This window comes from Gekko japonicus, unplaced genomic scaffold (genome assembly GCF_001447785.1).
Source record: "Gekko japonicus isolate JY-2015 unplaced genomic scaffold, Gekko_japonicus_V1.1 scaffold2006, whole genome shotgun sequence".
Lineage (NCBI taxonomy): Eukaryota > Metazoa > Chordata > Lepidosauria > Squamata > Gekkonidae > Gekko > Gekko japonicus.
Genome location: NW_015175423.1, coordinates 115,589 through 134,365, shown reverse-complemented (window position 1 = coordinate 134,365; position 18,777 = coordinate 115,589). Strand labels below are relative to the sequence as shown.

The 18,777-nt window shown below is 46.9% G+C and overlaps 1 protein-coding gene across 1 annotated transcript in view; it reads right to left on the bottom strand.

Moving 5' to 3' along the window:
• The window catches only part of ABCA13 (ATP binding cassette subfamily A member 13), a gene marked incomplete at its 3' end in the record, with an annotated part of 314,376 nt that overhangs the window by 206,429 nt on the left and 89,170 nt on the right, over window positions 1-18,777 (bottom strand). Inside the window, exons 19-22 of the mRNA XM_015425808.1 lie at window positions 10,769-10,941; window positions 9,474-9,550; window positions 4,981-5,102; window positions 504-698 (exon numbers count right to left, since the gene is read on the bottom strand). Coding sequence (XP_015281294.1) covers window positions 504-698; window positions 4,981-5,102; window positions 9,474-9,550; window positions 10,769-10,941 — 567 coding nt within the window. The remainder of the gene's footprint in view (window positions 1-503; window positions 699-4,980; window positions 5,103-9,473; window positions 9,551-10,768; window positions 10,942-18,777) is intronic.

The following is an 18,777-nucleotide window of genomic DNA, read 5'->3' as shown; positions in this document are numbered from 1 at the left end:
CATTAAAGTTGTGAGTGAGCGATTTGGCTACTGCATCAATTAGTTTGCTCTGGAGCAATGCTCCCTCTAAGCTGTGGAGTCTTGTGAGCAAAAATTCTACTTGGTGAGCTACTGGTATTAAAGTTGTGAGTGAGCGATTTGGCTCCTGCATCAATTAGTTTGTTCTGGAGCCATCCTTCCTGGGTGAAGACAAAAATGTGTGAGCCGGAGGCTAAAAAACTGTGAGATAGCTCACACTAACTCAGCTGAGAGGGAACACTGGACCCCACCCTGCCCCTGGACATTTCTCTATCAAAAGATCTTGCAGTTCCTCTGAAAGCCCTCAGATTCGTTGAGTGAGGAGACTCACTTCAGATTTTGCTGTACACCAGATTTCTGTGGCAGCTCAATGGGACTGTTTTCAATAAACGGGCGATGTCTTTACCTCTCTTCCCCCCCACCCCACAGCTTTTCTATCCACTTTCAGAAAGGAGGGCAGACCAAGTCGTGCTGGCTCTGCTCACCTTATAAATGACACCACGTACATCGAGGTTCTGCAGGAGGAGTATAGTCATGGTGTATAATTCCTGGGGTGGCAGAGAACAAAGTTCCTTCACAGCATCGGCAGCACCGTCTTCTGCGGGAAACGTTAGCAAAGGGCGAAGTGCTTCCGCATCGCATCTTCCCACCAACGTGGCTGTGAGAGCTTTGGAAAGGAACTATCAAAACAAAAAGAAATATATGTTTAAATAACAACTGAAGGAGAGAAGGGGAAAGCGGTGGCAGCGACACCATCATAAAAGTTGCAACGGAGGAGTCTACGCACACTCCCAAAGTGGTCCCTCTCCTCGATTTATGCTCAGAGAGAGAAAAATGTGGGCATTTGCCCAGATAGAGGTCTTGGAGAACAATGGGTCATTGTTCCCTGTGTATGTTTTCAGAAGATACGAACCATTCATCCATTTCATCAACAGGGATTGCCGTATTGCCACATGAGGGCGGCCATTTTACCCGAGCGTTCAATATTTTTAACTCAGGTTTGTTATTATGCATTTTGTTTAAGTATTTTGAGTCATTCCGGCTCCTTCCTCCTTTATCACTACTTGGTTACCTATCTTAGAATATCTGAAACAATTTGATGACACCCACAAGGAGATTGATGCTCTACAATTGTGGTAAGAGACAAGATAACAGGTGACTCAGAGATAAACATTTATTGTTCTAACTCAAACTGATTTCATTCACCTTAAGATAAAAGGTTTAAATGATTTGGTTAAATATTGTTTTTCTAACACGCATATGCACAGTATAATTGTAACCTTATTTTGAAAAGTTCCTATTAACTTGAATAAGTTGACATTGAACTTAAATATGTCTATATGCTCACACATGTTAATTATTTACACTGTTGTACTCATTTATAAAATCATTAAAATTTATTGTATAAGTATTTTCAGTCATGCAATGGAGGTTATAAAAGGGACCCACCCACCCCCAATTGATGGCCCTGGCTAGTCTGACCTCATCGGAACTGGGAAGCTAAGCAGGCTCAGCCCCGGGTTAGTACTTGGAGGGGAGACCGGACCACTAAGCAAGTCCAGGGTCGCAATGCAGTGGCTGGCAAGGGCAGAACCACCTCCGACTGTCTCTCGCCTTGAAAACCGATTGGGTCACCATAAGTCACCTGTGACCCGATGGCACTTTCCACACAGATAGCGATCCCACACTCGAGCCACCCAGGTTCACTCCTAGACCTGCAAAACCTGGTCAAGCTCCGCCCACTGAACACTGAAGGGAACACTGTCCCTTGGCCCTCCCCCATTGACTCTTTCCTGGTTCTGTCCACTAACCCAAGGATTTTCAGAACTAAGTTAGCAATGGTACGGGAGACACGATCTTCACCCTTATAAAAGACCCCCCCTTTTTTTAATCATCTCAGGCAGAGATGTTTAAAGAATAAAGTTTCAGTCCAGTGGCACCTCTAAGGCCAATAAGTTTAATTCTGGATATAAGCTTTCATGTGCACGCACGCTTAGCATGCATGCACACAAAAGCTCATACCCAGAATTAAACTTTGTTGATCTTAAAAGTGCCAACATGGCTACCCACCTGAACCTATCTTCAGAGATGTTTAAAGTGACACAGTGACAGAACCAATCCTATCTAAGACCAAGAAGCAACCTCGACGTTCTAATCACTGCACAGGATCAGGTCATTTTCCACAGCATCGAACCCTAATTGGGTGTCTCCTGTTAAATATTCTCCTATAACTACCATCGTGCCCTATATCCCTGCACAGCCGCCTCACACGATCCTGGGCTCCTAAGTAACCCTACTCATTCTCCTTTGGTATTCTGAGGACATAACTTAAAAATTCAGTCCTGAAATGCAGCGTTATTCAAAAGAAGAGGGAGTTTCTCGTCAAATTCCCTTTTACTGGATCTTTTTGTCTGCAGCTAGCAAAATCAATTAAGAAGCAACAACACTGGTTACTCTCATTACCGAAGGAGCAGGAAAACAAATAGAAATCAACTAAAATTAGAATTATGCTTGTCTTGGAAGAAGATCCCAGATCCAAACTGAATCTTAAACAGTGAAGCTTCCCGATGAAAGGGAAAATAGGTCTATTGGACCCCCCCACACACACCCTTTGCTAGTAGAACACCAGTGACATCCAGTGGCCACTCGGCTAATCTTGCAATCCACATCGCCCTCGTTCTTATTTCCCTCTAATAAGCACAGGAATAAATATGCAAAGGTAAGAGAATACCATTGGTACTCCGCACACTTTTTAACTGACCTGGAAAATATAAATTGCCTTGGGAGATAATGCCATTCCAAGCCAGATGGGCACAGGAAGCAAAAAGACACGAGGACGTGGCTTCCGTGGGGCCACATTCCTGATACCTTCAAGGTTCTAGGAAACTTTTAGGGATGCATCATAGTGGAGCTAAACCAGAAGAGACATCCCTTCTGGGACAGCAAAGCAAAAGTAACTCAGAATCCGTCCTGCACAGACAGATCTTTCACAAGACCTGCCACCAGAGGGTGAAGAAACAGGCTGGGCAGAGATCTCGGCACGGTGTACAAGGTAAATTGCACATAGGGGCAGCCACAATTTGGAAAAGAGCCATGCAAGTCCATAAGAGAGGATTTAACATCACAACCCACCAACCCCGAAGCCCCTTGGCTTTGGGAATTGAAATTGGGTTTCCTAAGCTGTTATTAGAGTGTTCTAAAGGGGGCAAGTCAGGTTTTTTAAGTCTCCCCCCGCACCCTTTAAAACAGTGCCTGATTTTGATTGGTAAAACTGAGTGGAACTTGAAAGGTTAAATCCACTTCTCCATTGCCACACGGGCTCAATCCGAACTGCGGCTTGCCTGCACACAAAACTGATTTTTTTACAGATCCGTAACATTTATTTTGGCCCTGATATCTAACTAGAGATAACAGAGACTGAACCTGAGGCCTTTTTGAATGGCAGTGATTGCACTCTATTCACTGAGCCAGGGCCCCTTCCTATAACACTCAGGGGGAGGAGCTGTGCTATACCAAGCATATCTCTAGTCCATGAATGTCTGGTCTGCAGCATATGATCTGAGCATTTTTATTATATGGCTCCTTTCAATGAGAGCTTCATTTAGCTTCCATATGCTGTCTTCTTAACAGATCTTCCCAGAACAGTGAAAGATCAGATCGAGGATTAGTTAGATTCATGGAGAAGTGGGCTATCATGGTGTCATGGCTCAGGTGGGATGTCCCCTGATGCTGCCACCACTCTGGATTTAGGATCCCTTGAGAAGGCCCAGAGCACCCTCCCAAGACCTTCAGACCTCCCTTTTGGCTGAATAATAGGCGTGAGGACCAGGCAGAGTACAACAAGGAAAAACAGGTTGCTTACCAGTAACTGGTGATCTTCGAGTGGTCATCTGTGCATTCACACCAATGGGTCTAGTGCGCCTGCGCTGGATCAAATCGGTGCTGTAGCAAGCTCTCTACAAGGATTTTCGCGCCCATCCCCTCAGGCAAGCGCAGGGCCCACTGCGCATGCCCAAGGGGGCGGGCGCGGACATCCCACCAGTTCCTTCAAATTACCGCCGCATATCATCATCCAACCAGAAAGCCAGAAGCTGACAGCAGCGGGGAAGGAGGGTGGGTGGTGTGAATGCACAGATGACCACTCGAAGATCACCAGTTACTGGTAAGCAACCTGTTTATCTTCTTCGTGGTCTCTGTGCTTCACACCAATGGGAGATTAGCGATAGACTACTCACCCTTCCCTCAGGATGAGGGTTTCTTCCTGCAGCAGCCTTCCGTCTGGCTCTGCCCTCTGGGAAGAAGAACAGCTTTTCCTGCTGCACAATATCTTTTATTCCAAGCCCTCCTCTTTTCCTATTGGTCAATTTTGTCTCCAAAACCTCTCAGAGGGTTCACCTACTGCTAGCCGGGCTCCCTGGGCCTAGTAGGCCTCTGGTGGCACAGCCCAAATCATGACACATGGCTATTAGACATAATGGCTAAAGGGAACCTGGCACAGCCCAAATCATGACACATGGCTACTAGACATAATGGCTAAAGGGAGCCCCACATTCAAGGACAGTAAACCTCTGAATACCTGTGCCAGGAGGCGACATCGGGGGAAGATTTCACCCTCTGTGCCCTGTTGTTGGCCCTCCAGAGTAACCGGTTGGCCACTGTGTGAAACAGGATGCTGGACTAGGTGGCCCACTAATCTGGTCCATCTGGGCTCTTCTGATGTTCTCATCACTGGGAAGGAGCTGTCACATAACTCTAGAAACATTTTGGGCTTCTAAGGCTGTAACTCCTAAAAACACTTGTGTCATTGGATAAAACGGGACTTAGTTCTGAGTAGGCCTGTTAGGATTGTTCCCCAAGTCTCACTCTTCTCTTCCTTTCTACAAAAAAAATAAAACGTGAATGCTGGACTACTGCATAAGAAACACTCCCCCGCCCACACACTCACACACACACACCATGTACCTTCGGATATGAAATACTGGATTCCATGACCATATCGATAGACTTGTCTGAAATGCTGGTTAAAGACCGGAGCTCTCGGGCCACCTCGGTGGTATTCTGCATGCAATCTTTTATTTTCACATCTGCAACGTTAACACAGAAAGGCACATTTGCCAGAGGCCAGAAATACGCATCCACTTTTCATGCCCCTTTGAACTTCGGGATAAAGAAACGGTTGCTCAGTATCATCATTGATTCAAATGATGTGACTTTAGGGTTGCCAGCCTCCAGGTGGGGCCTGGAGATCTCCCGGAATTACAGCTAATCTCCAGATGGCAGGAGTCAGTTCCCCTGGAGGAAACGGCTGCTTTGGAGGGGGGGGGGCTCTCTGGTATCATATCCTGCTGAGATCTTTCCCCTCTCCAGATCCTGTCCTCCCCCTGCTCCACTCCCAAATCTCCAGGAATTTCCCAACCTGGAGTTGGCAACCCTATGCAATTTGCACGGTCGAGGAAAGCCACAACGGAGTCAGCGCGTGGTAAGGCGATTCACCGGGGGGATGTCTGGTCATGCTACGATGGATTAAAAAGATCGGGATAAAATTCCAACCCGGCATAATGACGGGATTAGCTGCCCATCTAAACGCACCCTGTGTCTTACTTAAATACAAAACATTCCCCTCAGATGTTTTTCCCCCTCAGACATTATTATATATAGTAGCAGGCATAAAGAATTTGGGGTTCACTGCCTTGAGATAGGTTTTGTGGCGAGCGCTGCAATCATTGAGGCAGGAGCTGAATAAAAATAACAAAGATGGTTTATTTATGTAAGAAGAAGTAGTGACAGACTTCACGTTCCTGGGATCCCAGATCACCGCAGACGGTGACAGCAGCCATGAAATTAAAAGACGCCTGCTCCTTGGGAGGAAAGCGATGGCGAACCTCAACAGCATGATAAAAAGTAGAGACATCACCCTGCCAACAAAAGTCCGCATGGTCAAAGCAATGGTATTCCCAGGAGTCATGTATGGCTGCAAGAGTTGGACCATAAGGAAGGCCGAGCGCCGAAGAATAGATTCTTTTGAACTATGGTGCTGGAGAAGACTCTTGAGAGTCCCTTGGACTGCAAGAAGATCCAATCAGTCAATCCTCAAAGAAATCAACCCTGACTGTTCCCTGGAAGGCCAGAGAATGAAACTGAAGCTCAAATACTCTGGCAACCAAATGAGAAGGGAGCACTCACTGGAGAAGAAGACCCTGATGCTGGGAAAGATTGAAGGTCAAAGAAGACGGGGATGGCAAAGGATGAGATGGTTAGACAGTGTCATAGATGCAACGAACATGAAATTGAGCTAACTTCAGAGGACAGCGGAAGACAGGAAGGCCTGGCGTGATCTGGTCCATGGGGTCACGAAGAGTCGGACTCGACTGTGCGACTGAACAACAACAATTACAAGAACACTTCAACAGCACTGGATCTCCAAAACAGACAAAGGAAAAGCCTGACTGAAGCCCTTAAGTTACTGAATACAGCTCCACGTTTGATGTTAAATTCTTTTCAGCGCGTGAAAGGACAGACTTTCCACTCTGAACTGCCACTGGGTTCTACATAGCTCCTGCAATCCCTCAGGACTCTTCCTCAAAGTCTTTAACTTACTAATAGGCTTTTACTGCCTAAGGACCAGGCCGGATCTTTACACAAACACTGAATTCCAACCACACCAGTCTGCCCTTTCCAAAGAGTCACAAGCCCTGTTCACAAATTGCAGTGAACACACATACAGTTCTTGCTTGATGCATTAACTTTCATGTTACATTCACTGTGTACAGCTGAACACGTGATCACAACCCCACATTTATCCAGGGAGTGGTCCCTGGCAGTGTTCCCTCTAAGCTGAGTTAGTGTGAGCTAGCGCACAGTTTTTTATCCTCTGGCGCACACACATTTTTATCTCAGCTCAGGAAGGAGGGCTGCAGAGCAAACTGATTTATGCAGCAGCCAAATCGCTCACTCATGACTTTAATGCCAGTAGCTCACAAAGTAGGATTTTTGCTCACAAGACTCCACATTGGTCCCTGGTTTCATTTGTAAAGTGAACACATGTTAGCGCTTTCTTACAAACAGGTGTATGCACAGACATGCACGTTGTACATGCATTCACTGTAACAAGTGAACATGCAAGATTGAAACTATACCAGTTCTGCACGTTACTCGAGACAGGCCTCAAAACTGGGCACTCCGTCCCCTCCCTGCCAGGCTGCTAGGGGAACGATGTACAGAACCTTCTACTGTCTTGCCCAGGAAGACCTGAGACTACCAGCTCCTGTGCTTCCCTTCGCTCCCAGAGGATGTAGTTATGGCCACTGGAATAAAAAGCCTTAAAAGGGGATTAGATAGATTCATAGAGGACAAGTCAATGGCTACTAGCCACAGTGAAGGAGTGAAACCTCCACATTCAGAGACACTAAACCTCTGGATCCCAGAGCCAGGAGACAATGTCAGGGGAAGGCCTGCACCTCTATGCCCTGTTGTTGGCCCTCCAGAGGAACTGGTTGGCCACTGTGTGAGACGGAATCCTGGACTAGATGGACCACAGTTCCAATCCAGCAGGGCTCTTCTGATGTTATGTTCAATTCCAAAAAGGTGATTGGATGCTGAAGCAGCATCCCTACAGGCTCACATACTTAAACAGATTGGCTGCTTTGCCTACTAGAGTGGTAGGGTCGTCAGCTGTGGGTTGGGAAATACCTGGAGATTCGGGGAATGGATCCTGAGGAGGGTGAGGTTTGGGGAGGGGAGGGGAGGGAATTCAGGGGGGTATAATGCCACAGAGACCACCCTTTAAAGCAGCCATTTTCTCCAGGGCTCTGTCACCTGGAGATCAGTTGTAATCAGTGTTCCCTCTAAGCTGAGTTGGTGTGAGCTAGCTCACAGTTTTTTCGCCTCTGGCTCATGCATTTTTGTCTTAGCTCAGGAAGGATGGTTCCAGAGCAAAGTAATTTATGCAGTCGCCAAATCGCTTGCCCACAACTTTAATGCCAGTTGCTCACAAAGTGGAATTTTTGCTCACAAGACTCCACAGCTTAGAGGGAACATTGGTTGTAATCCCAGGAGATCTCCAGCTACCACCTGGAGGTTGACAGCCCTATTTAAGAGCAAGGGTTACCAACGTGGTGCTCATGGGCACCACGGCACCTGCCAGCATTTCTTCTGGGTCCCGCCAAGTGACAGTGGTTTTAGAAAGCGGCTTTACTCTGAATCATTATTTTCATCCCGTCAAGTCCTGGAAAGCAACCCATCCCACAAACACTCCTGTAGCAGCTAGATCTGTCTATTAGGAGAAAGGAAGGATCCAAGCATAGGCAACTTTCGCGTCGGAACTGACTCGCAGATGTCAGTCCCGACAATATACTGGGGACAGGAAATCCCCCCAAACACCCCTTAGCCAATCAATGTTCCCACTGTAGTAGAGATGGGACTGTATAGATTTATTAGGTTTATTAGAGAGCTAACTTTTTATTGGAATATAATGAAGGCCTGGTATATAGAAGGCCTCTTGTCTTTCCTGTCAAGGGGATTTTTCCAGTTGCGGAGACAGACAATAACATTCTTTTAGCACAAAAGGTTCATGGTTCTAATTGTTTAGGTTATAACTGCATAGTGTCTGGGTCACAATGGATCTTTTCCTTGTTATCGGAGAAAAACACTTTTGTTTGGGTGAGAACAAGCCTTGGCCGATATGACTTAGGTTATGTCAAGTAAATATGTGACGCTATTGCATAGGCACACCTTTCTTACATTAGACCAATAAGGGAATTTTTATGTAAATGTTGTTTAAGTTTCTGTAACCAATTATGCCTTTTGAATATTATTCCCATGATGGTGATGATATGATGATGTCATTTTAAGTATTTAACTTCATGTATTTCCTGGTTGGGCTCAGAAAGCAGTCAGTTTTGATGGGTCTTTTGGCCTAACTGTTTTCCGTATTTCATTGCAATAAAATACAAGAACTTCCTCCTCATTTTGACTTCAATCTTCTATTTTTGACTGGATATTAATTTGTACTACACCACTCAGCCTGCCAAACGTTTGCTCTGCCCATAACCACTGCCCCCTAACATCTGCAGACTGACAGTCACACTATCTAGAAGCTGCTTAGACTACCAGGTCACATCAAGTGATGAGATCACATTCTTCCCAAGGCGTACCCGGGAGGCTTCTGCGTGAGAACTGTTAGACGCTGGCACTAACCAAGCCAAGCCGAGATTCACTCCCCCCCCCCCCAGTACATAGTACAGATAAGCCAGGCAAGGAATATGGAAAAAAACCATATGATTGTGAGAACATATTACGTAAGCAAAAGATGCTTGGCAAGCAAGGCCCGAGTTTGACACAGCCTCTTCATTTTAAGGTCTTGCATGTTGCTTTTAAACGAGCGTGCAACTGTGAGCCAGTGACTCGACACACCTTGATTATTTTGCAAGCTTTCACAAGGAGCCCAAAGAGCTTACCAGTGGGCAGGCTGAAGTTGTGAAGGAAAGCCATCAGCGGATTGCCTGCCACGGGCGCCTGTAGGGCTTCTGCTAACCTGAAACACAAAACGGTTTTCAGAAAAAGGTGCTGTTTGCCTATTAGTAGTACACGTTTATGGAAAAGTCAGGTCACAGGATTCCACCACGCTCCAAAGCAATCAGTCCTCAATTGCTGCCACTGAGTTGGTGGGGGGAAATGCCCCCAAGTCACAACCGACTTGACAATCCTATTGGGTTTTCTTTTCCAGGCACGTCCAGGGACGTTCAGAGGTGGTTTGCCATGGCCTGCCTCTGCATAGCAACCCTGGACTTCCTTGCTGGTCTCCCATCCAAGTACTAACCAGGGCTGGCCCCGCTTAGCTTCTGAGATGTGATGAGATCCAGCTAGCCTGGGTTATCCAGGTTAGGGCATGCCACTCAGTTATGTGGGAATAAATCTCCCCCTGCCAAAGATATTGGTTTCAACAGGCATATTTCACCCCCAGCCCAATACCATCCCTAGGTACACTCTGTATGCTTTCTTCCATATAACTGAACTGCTTCCCTTTGCACCTATGTGGAAAAACAATATCACAGTTGATGCAAACCCTCCTGGTAGAGCCAGTTTGGTGTAGTGGTTAAGTGTGGCGGACTCTAATCTGGGAAAACCGGGCTTGATTCCCCACTCCTCCACATGCAGCTGCTGGTGTGACCGTGGGTCAGTGATAAGTTCTTTTAGAGCTGTTCTCTCAAGGGCAGTTCTCAAGAGAGGTCTCTCAGCTCCACCTACCTCACAGGGTGTCTGTTGGGGGGAGGGGAAGGGAAAGGAGATTGTAAACTGCTCTGAGACGCCTTCGGGTAGTGAAGGGCGGGGTATAAATCTAGTCTCTTCTTCTTCTGGTATTCACCAATGGCAGCCCCATGGGGCAGGGTTCTGCGGGTCTCTCTACAGGGGTGCAGTGTGTCTCTATGCACTCTGCACACATCTCAGATGTCCTTGCCGAACAATATAAAGAGGCTCTACTTCCACATGCATACAGCACATAATAAAAAGCAGCATTTAGCTAGTCTTATAATGAACGTAAGTAGCTCTGTGGCTAATGAAGGAAGGCTCTGCAGTCAAATGATCTTCTGAAAAGCAGACGGTTCGCCTGCCATTCCATCAGTTATACAGTGAGGCTTTGGCAATTAGGAACACTCCCGATTACCCATCAAATCGAGAGGAAACAATAACAGTACAGTGTCTGAGAACCCTGTTCAGTGGGTAACCATGGGAAAGTACGGGAGAGGTTTACATTTCCATGTGTCTTTGGATGCTTTCGGAGTCACGTCGGCATTCACAGTTTTTACTGGTGGCGCTGTATAAGCCTCTCTGGAACTCTGCCAAAGTAGCTGAAAGCTTCTTTTTTAGATATACGAAGTTTTCACAGATCCCTCGAGCGGAAGACGACAATGTGTTTTCCGTGTGCTGCAAAAAAGGGGGGATTAATGCGTAGTAAGTTAGATCATGCTATATTGTCACAGAGGAAATCCGTGGCCAATTAAATTTATGTGATTGATAAATGAACAGCTTAGTCTGAGAATAAACACAGAGCTCGGGTTGACCATAGCCAGCTGTGTGTACCCTTACTCCCCGTCCTAAAAATTAATGGGGTCTTTTGCTGCTTTGTTCTAGAAACCGCACCCCCCCCTCCTTTTAACTCATTAAAATTGCTCTTATCCTACTTTTCCCCAAAACTAGCTTGCTTAAAGCATCTGGCAGCAATCCAAACCCCCCCCCCCATCATTAGCAAAACCTACCATTAAAAAAACAAAATTACAAGAGTATAATAAAATACATCAAGATAGGCCAGCAGTAACGACATTTATCTAGCTGGATAATCTATGCAATTTTCCCACTCCTCCTCCAAGGAGTTTGAGATGACATATATCCTTCCTTCTCCATTTTGTGCTCAAAACATCTCTGGCTGAATCTGCGTCTGCTGTGTAAAGCAGTCTTGGTCTGTTGTGACACTAATGTACCCCTTTCCCTTCCATTCTGGCTTCGGATAAAAGCTTGCTGTCTGCATCAGACCTCACCATGGGGACCACAGGGGCACACGGGACGGACAGCGTGTGAGAGAGGGGGGAGCAGCGGCCTCCCAGAGCACCAGCAGGGCACTGTGCTGTGGAGAGGAAACAGCACCTGCGACCCCCCCTGCAGAAAGTAAAGGGGGTGACCTGGCAGAGGGGGGCTGGAAAGTGAACGAGCTGGGTAAAAAACACAAAACACCCAGCAGTTGCAAGGTAGGGAGTTCTGGGGAAATAACATGGTTCAGGGGTGGGCGTGCTTCTAACCCACCAGCAAAGTAACATGATTGGAGAAAAACTGGGGGCGGGGGATTTGGCTCCAGTTGTCTGCTTATCGCTCATAGCAACTCAGGGGCGGGGAGAAGCAATTGCTCCAGCTGAAAACCAGATCTACATAACCCGGTGAGACACTGTAGTGACCTTGGAGTCACCACTACAGGGCAATAAAAGGATGCAGACAGCCAATGCTGAGTCGATACAATACGGGAACGGCTGCATCAAGCAATGCAGACAGAGATTTGTGAGACGATTTGGGACCGCCGGCACAGTGGCAGGAAAGACCAATGCAGATTGGACCTCAGTCAGGTAGGCCAAGCTGACAGCGTTGATCCATGGACTCCCAATGAGCTTCAGGGATAACCGGGAATTTGAACCTGGCCCTCCCAGGTACTTTGCTAACATGTTAACCAATATACCATACTGGATCCCACAGGATCAAAATTACTCAGAAAACCAAGAAAATATAACAGCTTTATAAGAGGATCTCTTCCTGGCATCTAAATAGGTGTAATGGAAGTGCCAGGCAGTCCTCACAAAATGAAACATAGTCAAAAGGCATGGTGCCACAGGTAAGGTTGCCAGGTCCGAATGTCAAGGCAGTGGGGAACTTACCAGAGCACTCTGGGAGAGGGGAGGGAAGAACCACATCACTTCTGGGTGATGTAGGCACGTCGGTGACGTTGGGGGTGATGCTCTGGTTTTTGGGTAAAACTCTATGGTTTAAAGCTAATTCTATGGGAGTTTTGCCTGAAAACCAGAACGTTGCCCCCCAGTATCACTTACATGCCTTCATCACTTCCGGGTGATGTAGGCACATCATGTTTGGGGTGGTAACTCTCCCCTGATGACCTGCTGGCCAGCACTGGGGAGAGGGCTGGAAACCAGGGGACCGCCCATGTGCTGGGTGGACCTGGCAACCGTTGTTCCATCTAAGCTGAGTTAATATGAGCTGGCTCACAGTTTTTTAGCCTCTGACTCATTTTCATCTTAGCTCAGAAAGGATGTTTCCAGAGCAAACTAATTTAAGTAGTAGTCAAATGCTCACTCACAACTTTAATGCTAGTAGAATTTTTGCTCGCGAGACTCCACAGCTTAGAGGGAGCATTCCTGGGAACCCTAGCCATAGGTGAGAAGGCCCTGCTCCAATTACCACCAAATGGAGGTCGACAGGCCAATCTCAATGACTACACCAGTAAATACAGGAGGAGGCAGTCCTTCAGATATAGGAGTTGAATGATCAAAACAAGCACTTTGAATTTTGCCTGGAAATAGAAGCCAAGATAGTTCTTGCAGCACAAGGGTAATACATTCACCATGGCATATTCCTGTCCACATCTTCGCCCTGGCATCTTGGACCAGCTGAAGTTTCCAAGAGGCCTTCAAAGGCATCCCTATATAAATGCCAGCTAGCTGCCATGCTTTCTTTGTTTTCTTTCGTTCCTGACTTTTGCGCAGCCACACATGCTTGCTTAGCTTAGCTACCATGGGTAACATAAGGGAGGCACCCAGCCAGACAGTGCTATCAGTATAACTTTGAAGGGAAGGGAGGGCTTGAATTCCACTATGGGTGTGAATATTTCTGCTTGCAAGGGATTGGAGTGAGTCTCCCGTTCATGATGTAATATCCCGCCGGGAGAATTCCCGCCTGCGCGCTTGGATTCCATTTGCTTAGCTAGATGAAGCATCAGAATATATGTCTGGAGCCCCTTGCACTAATCGTTATTCCTGACAATGTACCTGTACCACTTGGCAACAGACCAGTATTCCAATAAAACATAGCCTTTTCAGGATAGTGTGTTTGGACCTGCTTGCTGTTGACCCTGACAATAAATCACTTCCCTATATAAAGCACTTCACAATAACCTAATTTTGACATGGCTCCAGAACATGGATAACCATGGCAAGGGGATTCATTTCCTAAAAAAGTGTTGCACTCTTAATATATCTACTAGAAATCATAACTTCAAAGAACTAACAATGGGGATGTGCTCAGTTGTCATCGCTCACACGCTAATGAATACTGCACAGTGTGAACATTTGTTTCGCAATATTTACTTTATCTGAGCGTGTAGCAATCCCAATTCTTATCAAATACTACTTATCAACTCTTGCTGGAAGCATTCCATGTCGACTAATAACAGGACCCAAGGTCCTCACAGAAGGATATTCCTTACAGAACTACAGAAATACTTCAGTAAATGTTTTTGCAACTTATCTTTATTGACTCTTAGTTATTTTTCTCACAGATGTTGTTTTTGGAGTCCCAGTCTCCAGGGGGTAGCTGGAGATCTCCCGATACTACAACTTACCGCCAGACAACAGAAACCAGTTCCCCTAGAGAAAATGGGCGCTTGAGAAGGTGAATGGCATTATACTCTGCTGTGATCCCTCCCTTCCCAAAAACCATCCTTCCCAGGCTCCACCCCCAAAATCTCCAGATAGATCTTAACTAAGAGCTGGCAGCCTTACTAATCAACCCTGCTAATCAGCCCTTTAGCAAACATCAAGTGCTGATCAAGGATCGAGCGCAGGGAACCCTTTTAAAAAGAAAAGGCCAAATGCATTAAAAGAGTATTTCAAAAGTGAATTTTAAGACGGGGGGAGGGGGAGATGTTGTACAAACCTGATAGTGACCTTGAACCAAATGGATTCCTTCAAGGACAGAGAAAAGGAATTGCCTTGTGAATCCATTTTTACAGCTCTTGAACATGCACGGCAGGTTGGTCATGAAATCAGGATTGTCTGCAATAGAAAGCAGATAGGATTACTATGAACAAGGACCAGTGGCGGAGCCAGACTAACCCAATCAGTCCATGCTATTTGTGTATAAAGCATGGCTGGGCCTGGGAGTCCTATTTCGACATCGCACCTAATGCATGAGGGAACAGAGTCTTTTGCAGATGCTGTATGTGAAGACCCGTCCTGAGTGGAGATGTTTGAGCAACCACCTGTTTGGCTTACAGCCCGTTCGCCTGCCAAAAACAGGAAGTCGGTTTTTCAGCCATTGGTTTACTTTCCCTAGACCTGTTTGTGGCTGTTCATTTTTTTTTAGCAGGCTGTTTCACTGTAGTCCTTCCTAACCACACAGTACAGTGGAACTGGCTTTTTGGGGACGTGCATTCTCACACAGCCCAATCGATATATAGTAAACTAGGCTTGACACCACAGTGAGAGGCCTCCTGCTGGCAAGAACTGGCAAGATTCTCTGAGCAGCAGCAGGAGAAAAATAAAATAGAAAAACAGCGACGATGACAATGTGACTACCCGGAAGTGACACAGGGTAGCTCTAGGAATCACCAGAAACTATGGTAAAACCATAGGGCTACTTTTTGCCGCTTCTAGGTTTTACCCGGAAGTGACACAGCTATGTCAGCAACACCATTGACATTACACAAATCCTCCCGTGTCCCTGCCCCTAGCCCTCCCTCCGGTGGCCAGACTCAGCCCAGCATCCCTAACAATAACCACCCCATCCTTGCTGCATAACTGCTTGGCTCGGCAGATAATTGTTTAAATAGACAAATCAGGCACAAATAAACGTCGTGTCTTAATCAAATACGACCCTTTGGTGTTTGTCGAAGAAGTCCCTAGGGATACTAATGGCTACCGATCGGTTTGAACCAGAAGCGTCTCGGCTCATGCACAGCGTTGTGAAAACCTGACGCAAACCTGTCCAGCGTGAACCAGACAGACTGAGCAATCAGCTCACACCTGACTGATGCCTTCAAATAGGGTTAGGGTTTTACGGCCAACATCACTCAGAAAACCAAGAAAAATAACAGCTAAACCAAATAAAAGCTAAACCAAATAACAGCTAAACCAAATAACAGCTAAACAAAAATTAATAGCATCCTCACTCCTGATGGGGGGGGGGAGACTGGATTTATACCCCGCCCTTCACTCGGAGTCTCAGAGCGGCTTACAAACTCCTTTCCCTTCCCCTCCCCACAACAGACACCCTGTGAGGTGGGTGGGGCTGAGAGAACTCTGACACAAACTGCTCTTTTTCAAGGACAGCTCTGACAGAACTACGGCTTGCCCAAGGTCACCCAGCCAGGTGCACATGGAGGAGTGGGGGAATCAAAACCCGGTTCTCCCAGATTAGAGTCCGCGCTCCTAACCACTACACTACACCAATCTTCTATCTAAAAAGGCATCATATGACCCTTGATATAAAAGCAAATCAAGAAGGAGGAGGACGAGGAGGAGATTGGATTTATACCCCGCCCTTCACTTGGGAGTCTCAGAGAGGCTTACAAACTCCTTTCCCTTCCCCTCCCCACAACAGACACCCTGTGAGGTGGGTGGGGCTGAGAGAACTCTTTCGAGGACTGCTCTTGAGAGAACAGCTCTGAGAGAACTTGTGACTGACCCAAGGTCAGCTCTGAAAGAACTGCCCTTTCAAGGACTGACCCAAGGTCAGCCAGCAGCTGTGTGTGGAGGAGTGGGGAATCAAACCCGGTTCTCCCAGATTAGAGTCTGCACTCCAAACCGCTACACCAAACTGGCTCTTTTAGAAGACTTTGTAAGATCATCTTGCTTCAGAGGCTTTGGGGGATGGACTCCTGATGCCTTCTTACTGCTGATGGATACAACTGTATTTGAGATGTATATTTGGGGGGGGGGGAGTCTTGCGCTGGCTAGTGACTCTCCCCCTTCACTTTTTCCCAAACGGAAGAATGACAAAACACCCACACTTACACAGGAGAAACTGTACTGGCGCCCTCCAAGGAACTGCTGGGGCCACACCTATTCTCTGACTTACATGAACCAAGTTATTAAAAACCAAGCCTGCGTAGCTGTGCCGTCTTTTCATCGGTACCTTCTTATTTCTTGGTCACGTGACAATGTTACTGAAATGCTGGAGACAAATCTTCCTATAGATATATAAAGATAAAGGTAAAGGTTCCCTTGCTCGAAAGCCAGTCGAGTCCGACTCTAGGGTTGCGGTGCTCATCTCCGTTTCAAAGCCGAAGAGCCAGCGCTGTCCGAAGACGTTTCCGTGGTCATGTGGCCGGCATGACTAAACACCAAGGCGCACGGAACGCTATTACCTTCCCACTGAAGTGGTACCTATTTATCTACTTGCAATTTCTTGCGTTCGAACTGCTAGGTTGGCAGGAGCTAGAACTAGAGACGGGAGCTCACTCCGTCATGCGGCACACTCGGGTCTCGAACTGCTGAACTACCAACCTTCCACAGCCTGCAGTTCAGCGTATTAACCACTTGAGCCACATATATACACATTGCCTTAACCTGGGTGGTGTAGGATAGCTTGATCTCATCAGATCTCGGAACCCAAGCAGGGTCAGCCTTGGTTAGTAGTTAGACGGGAGGCCACCAAGGAAGTCTGGGGTTGCGACCCAGAGGCAGGCAATGGCCAACCACCTTGGAGCATCTCTCATCTTGAAAACCCCAAGGGGTCACCATAGGTCAGCTGTGACAGCACGCTTTCCTTCACTACCATGAGCTGGAGACATTGGGACTTGCCCAGTCTTGCTGGGTCATCTTTATTCAATAAATGGGACAATGTTGTCACCAACCCCTCCTCTAGTTTGGTGCGAGAGCCAGTTTGGTGTAGTGGCTGAGTGCGTGGACTCTAATCTGGGAGAACCGGGTTTGATTCCCCACTTCGCCACTTGCAGCTGCTGGATGACCTTGGGCAAGCCGTAGCTCTAATAAGAGCTGTCCTTGAAAAAGAGCCGTTTCTGTCAGAGCTGTCCTCTCAAGGACAGTTCTGTCAGAGCTCTCTCAGCCCCACCTACCTCACAGGGTGTCTGTTGTGGGGAGGGGGAAGGAAAGGAGTTTGTAAGCCGCTCTGAGACTCCTTTGGGTAGTGAAGGGTGGGGTATAAATCCAATCTCTCCTTCTTCTTCTATTGTCCCAGGGCTGCATAAACCCCCAACCCTGCTTGGTCCTTCTGTGTTCATGTAATATGCAGGCGTTGGTCAACCATTTGGGATCCCCTGAATCTACATTAGACATTAGTGGCTTCCAATAAAAAAGAAGAATCCGCTTTTGCAACGCTTCCTTGTCTGGTCATCTGGGTGCAGTTCTTACTCTCCCCAGGTAACCAAGCGAGTAGCTATTTACCAGCTTTGCACTGTAACAGTTACTACCCATGCCTCTGTGACTGACCGCACCTGAAATAGCCGTCAACACATTCAAAGCCGCAGCCTCCAGTTTCACCAACAGGGCGGCACCTTCTGGAGTTAAGTACTTGAGTAGAGCCCGGCACATTTCATTGACTCTGAAGGAACAAATATATAATAGAAAGCAGTTATCATATAAAATCAGAACCAAAGAACAAGTACTAGACATGCTACAGAGAAAGGGCAGTTCGTCTTCTGTCCTGTCTAGAACAATTTCATGTTGGTAGATCGACGTTACATTATTTGTTTCTCATTGACACTAGGATTAGAGTACATTCAGGAGGGAATGCACACACACACCTTATCACAAAATGCTGGCTCTTTTCACGGGCTCTTCGCTCCCTAGTCTTTAGTTTCCCTGCCTGTCCCGGTCTCTGTAGTTCACAGCAGTTTTTAGACCCACTACAAAATTTTTAGCTCTCAACCAAAACGATCTTATACTTTCTCTTCCAAGAGCTGCACTGATTTCCAGCATTCCGCAACTGACTTCTCCCTTTGGCCTGCATCTCCATGAACTTTCCAAGACACCACAGCAGCTCAGCTCTTTGGCCCAAATGACTCACAAGTACTGGCAAGTGGCCAATTTTTTAAGTGTAACACGTCTGGCCAACTGCTTTAGCCTTAGGGTTGCCAAGTCCATCAGACCCCCCAGGCGAGGGGATGGAGGGAACATTCCAGGAGCGGGAAGTTACATACCTGGAAATAAATGCAATATGCCGACATCACATCTGGGTTTACTTCCTGCTTCTTCCCTCCCTGCTTCCAGTAAATTGTGCTTATTTCTGCCTAGGGGGATTCCTGAC